Source organism: Ipomoea nil, unplaced genomic scaffold, assembly GCF_001879475.1.
Source record: "Ipomoea nil cultivar Tokyo-kokei standard unplaced genomic scaffold, Asagao_1.1 scaffold2922, whole genome shotgun sequence".
Lineage (NCBI taxonomy): Eukaryota > Viridiplantae > Streptophyta > Magnoliopsida > Solanales > Convolvulaceae > Ipomoea > Ipomoea nil.
In genome coordinates this window covers 1,463,658-1,468,145 of record NW_017619350.1, presented here as the reverse complement: position 1 = coordinate 1,468,145, position 4,488 = coordinate 1,463,658, and the positions used below count along the sequence as shown (strand labels likewise).

The 4,488-nt window shown below is 39.3% G+C and overlaps 1 protein-coding gene and 1 long non-coding RNA gene across 2 annotated transcripts; both read right to left on the bottom strand.

Moving 5' to 3' along the window:
* Window positions 1-890: 890 nt before the first annotated feature.
* LOC109161276 lies at window positions 891-1,985 on the bottom strand. The gene is made up of 4 exons (XM_019309598.1): window positions 1,587-1,985; window positions 1,414-1,497; window positions 1,229-1,305; window positions 891-1,131 (listed from the first exon to the last, which is right to left on the bottom strand). Exons 1-4 carry the CDS (start codon window positions 1,983-1,985, stop codon window positions 1,104-1,106), a joined length of 588 nt encoding a protein of 195 aa, XP_019165143.1. The 3' UTR covers window positions 891-1,103.
* A 294-nt stretch (window positions 1,986-2,279) lies between these two features.
* On the bottom strand, window positions 2,280-3,390 carry LOC109161513. The gene is made up of 2 exons (XR_002050930.1): window positions 2,710-3,390; window positions 2,280-2,651 (listed from the first exon to the last, which is right to left on the bottom strand). It is a non-coding gene; the product is annotated as an uncharacterized LOC109161513 (long non-coding RNA).
* Window positions 3,391-4,488: the final 1,098 nt, after the last annotated feature.

Below are 4,488 nucleotides of genomic sequence, written 5' to 3'. Positions count from 1 at the left end.
TTGAATATTGAGAAACTTACAAATGGTTGATTGAAGAGGTGGGTAAGGTGAGGATGATCTCAGGCAGGATCTCTGCACTTGAAAAGGCTAATGAAGATGCATATGATATAATTCTGCATTAATTTTGTCATTTTCCACCCTCATTTATGTGCTCTTTTTTTTCCTGATCTGACTGCCCATCACCTTGTGACATTTTCATGGCTATCGTGTCACATATTTCCCCACCAATATCAAAATATTAGAGTTTTTGGAGCAGCTAAGAGCTGGAACTTTAATGATGTGGTCTTGTCTGGACACTAAGAGACATTGAGGTTTGTCAGCACTATAGCCAAACATTTTCAAAGATTTTTTGTTGTTCTACTCCCACTGGGTGGTGAGCTTTTCAATGTGAATTCCATCACAATTCAACCTAACCATAATTTCATTTTGTAACAGGTGTTTGGATCATATCTATAGCCTGCCTGCATTGCAATTTATTATTTATTGCTTCTTGTCCTGTTTCACCTCGCAAATTCGTTGGCACTAGAAAACAACAGGTTCTCCTGTTCCAGATTGAGAATTATTTTGCTGATTTTGGTTCTCTCCTTCTGTTGAACATTGATGACTAAAAAGATCAAAAGACACGACTTCTAGGATATTAATTGGGCACAAAACTTCTTTGTTTCTTTTCCTCAATCAAAACTTATGTGAGTATAGACTGTTAAGAAAGACATGTTACAAGTTGAGTTTGTTGTGGTTATAGGTTATCGTATGGATTATTTCAATTGCAGATATTAATTGAAACATTTTTGGAGCGTTAAGCGGGCATGGAAGCCCACAAGGATCGAGGTTTAACAGGTCTGCATTTCATATAAATTGCTCAAGAAAAATATAGGAAATTCAATTCTGAGAAACATGACAGAGCTTCATTCCTAGTCTTCTTTTCGGGTTGTGTTCCCAGTGCATTGACAGCTAAAAGATAAAGAAAAGAAAAAGAAAGGAAATGAAGAGGAACAACATCTCTTTTCTCAGATCCAATTCCTTTTGCTTTGCCAAATTTTCCTCCCTCCCTCCCTCCCTCTCTGAACTTTGACTAAGCTGCAGAGCAAAAAGATTGTTTCCTTTCATCCCCACCTCCTCCCTTCAAACCACCTGTAAAGGAATAATTATGATGAGTTTTTGTAGCCATTTAGCTGATTTGTTTTTGTTTTTTTTCAATCCATGGGGACAAAAAACGATATGACTCAACTGATTCTGTTGGAACTGGTTTGCAGGAAGTAGAGATGACTGGAAGAATTCACAGTGCTCCTGATATGCAGATTGCCCCTGCATGAATACACGTTTTTCCTCAGATAATCATATCAGTACCCGAATGTACCGTTATTTGTGTGGTTAAAATGAACCAACCATTCTAAACGAAAACATGCAGAGTACCTGAAATTGAGTTGTGGAGAAGCCCTGAGAAAAATCCGGTACTACACTCTCCAGTTTGGTCTGGTTGTTGATGGTGAAGTTGTTCTGCAGAAATTTTTTGAGCCATGAAATTCGGTAACAATTCAATTTGTTCATGCAGTGGCAGGGAAAGGCTAATAGTAATGGCAACTTACATTAGTGAAGATGGGAGAGCTGGCTGTATCATCAAGAATCGAAGCCTTTTCCTTGAGGTTCTGAAGCCTATTTTCTTTCTTTCTCTGCCTCTTCACATTGCTTTTCTTGGGCAATGCAGAACCAACGGCCCCAACGGGGGCGTGGAAACACCAGCCATGATAGTCTTCTTCAGCCAAGACTTGTGGAGGTCCAGAAGAAGCATCAGAAACCATAGATAAGTCCTCTTCTTCCTCTTCTTCTTCGTCTTCTTTTCCATTTACTCGAGCTTTCCCTTGAAGAAATTTGGTGCCATTGTTATAAGAACTGTAAGGAGGCATAATGGAATTCTCCAAATACACAGTCCACCCAGACTCACACCCACTGCTACACTCTGAATTATCAAACATGCCATACTCCATTGTGGACTGTGTGATTTGGGCAAGAAGGAAAAAAAAAAAAAAAGGCAAATAGTAAGCAGTTAGTTGAAATGAATGGGGTGGTTCACAGTGAAGCTGATGAGTGTATTTAGTCTTCCTCCAAGTGGGGGTTTAGATAGGAAGACACCAAAGGACAATCTGGGCTCAAATCTTAGACCTGTTTTGTCTTGACGCCTTCCAATTGTGAAATGTGAATGAATCAGAGAGTGACAGCTGGTGTGGAATGGCATTGTGGGGGCTGTGCTAACTAGTTTTTTTTTTTTTTTTATGATTATTATTGAGGTTGACATATATAACAACCTATTCCACATCATCTGTTTTCTGTCATCATCTGTATATATTAACATTTAAGAATGATGGTTTGTCTGTTAGCTGAATTCCCCTTGTACAATCATCTTAATATCATAAATGACAAACAGTCAAAACACCCATCAACCCAATTATCATAAATCATCATGCATGTAGTTATCTCCATCCACCTTCACCCCTAACACACAACCCCCCCAATTGCTGTTCTTTTTTTTTATATATACATTAGGTTCCCAGCTTACGTTAAGCATATCCTAAGTTCCCAGAACCCTTCGTCCCAAGAATTGCTAGAAGTGGTAAATCCCGAGTCGCCCAAACAGTCTCCCAGTCAATTTTTGTCTTTGAGCCCAAAAGTTGCTAGAAGAGATAAATCGCGAGTCGCCCAAGCGGCCTTTACCCTCGACTTTGCACACAAGGGATTCATCTCCACACTTCTGCCAATTTGGGAGAGCCCAAGGACCTATCTAACTTGGTGAGAGTCGAACCTTCACCCTGCTGCTAGAATGCTGACTTTAGGTCAAGTGGTCGACCACACTTGAGCTATAAAACCAACCCAAAATTTATCACTGCTGCTGCTTGTTCTCACTACCACTTCTGCTCATCATCCTATCTCTACATGTCCATCAACAACCCATTATTTTGATGAAAGATTCAATCTTTACAGGTCAAGAATTGGAACCCAGATTGATTCAAGCTTTCTGCAACTAGTTTAACAATGCCCAAATTAAAGATGAGTGTTCTGGTTTGTCTCATTCCTTGTACTGCATTGAAGATATGGAGTAATGATCCAGTGAAGGAAGGGGTGTCAGTTCCAGGATTACAGCTCACCCAGGGCTCCATACACAATACGGAGGGTGAAGAATTGGGGCCCCCGTGATTCCAGGGTTGTTCTTCATCTTAATTCTGGAATGCATACATGTTTACTGAGTTTTGGGTTCTAAGGCCTTGTCAAGTGATGGGGACGCATCAAGATTCTCCATTGGCCTCTGAATCATGGTAGCAATTATTTGGTTCTGTACAATTTTTGCTTCAAATGTCTTGTTTCTTACAAATCTAGGTTACATATATGAGTTTTGATTTCACCGCAAAGATCATTTTTTTTTTTTCTGAACATACAAGGAAAATCCACAGCCGTTACCCAATAAACTCCGTCTGCAAAGGACCACATATATAAATCAACTTAGGTTACTTATAACATGGGGTCAAACCAAACTCTGGTTAACAAAGGACTACAGAGGCAAAATAGCCTAGATTGTCCAAGACACTGGCTCAAACCAAATTGGCAAATCCTAATTGCCAAAGGATCACGGAAATAAACCATGCTAAGTTGTTCATAATACCGATTCAAACTAAGAAAGTTAATACCATGTTTAGTAACATAGTTAGTTTATCGATCAATTTTGACTTATTTGATTACTATTAGCTAAACTCACTAATTCAATGAACTATCAGCTATTTGCTAAACATTCCTACTATATTACATTACTCACTTAAAGAGTTGAATTTGTAGCTTTATAATTATTAAATTAACGGCCTAACCAACCTGACGAGTTGTGCTGATAATTTATTTTCTTGACCCATGCCTGAGAGGAGTGGTTGAACCATCGTGTGAAGAAGGCAGGCCCTCTCGTGTCCTGCTGGCTGCTGATGAAAGCGGCGCCATGTGGGGGGTGGGGTCCGCACCCAAAATCTAATCTTGTTTTGGTTCGTCCACCTACTTTTGTTTTTGTCGTTTAGTGAAGTACCACGTACGGACCCTCAACCTGGTACTCACATGGATATATCGCTGCCAAATCTGTGTTCAGCCTCTCATCAAACTTATGGGCTGGCCTGATCGACTAAGCCCATTAGCTCATTATCTGTTATGCTGAAGCCCATAATATTGGGCCTGACCAATTAAAGATAGTTGTTGGGCCATCAATTTGAGTGGGAGTGATTAAATGAAATAGCAACACTTTAATATTGAGCCTCGAAAGAAATGGTCGAATGGTGTAGCATAATTTGTGTACCAGACTTTTTATAATTTTGATTCTTACTAACATTTTTTGGATCAAATCCATCGTACTGGATCATTCTATTGTCATTTACCTCTCCTATGAAATTTACGAACTATTACAAAAGAACAAATTTTATCTAATGCGCACCTTCAAATAACAGTTGCATATTTCCCTCATTT

What these genes read in the sequence shown, in the direction of transcription:
- LOC109161276 (XM_019309598.1), bottom strand. Translation starts at nt 1,985, where the DNA reads ATGGAGTATGGCATGTTTGATAATTCAGAGTGTAGCAGTGGGTGTGAG. An exon ending in GCTCTCCCATCTTCACTAAT is followed by an intron (nt 1,498 to 1,586) that starts GTAAGTTGCCAT and finishes AAATTTCTGCAG; the next exon opens with AACAACTTCACCATCAACAA. An exon ending in AACCAGTTCCAACAGAATCA is followed by an intron (nt 1,132 to 1,228) that starts GTTGAGTCATAT and finishes ATTCCTTTACAG; the next exon opens with GTGGTTTGAAGGGAGGAGGT.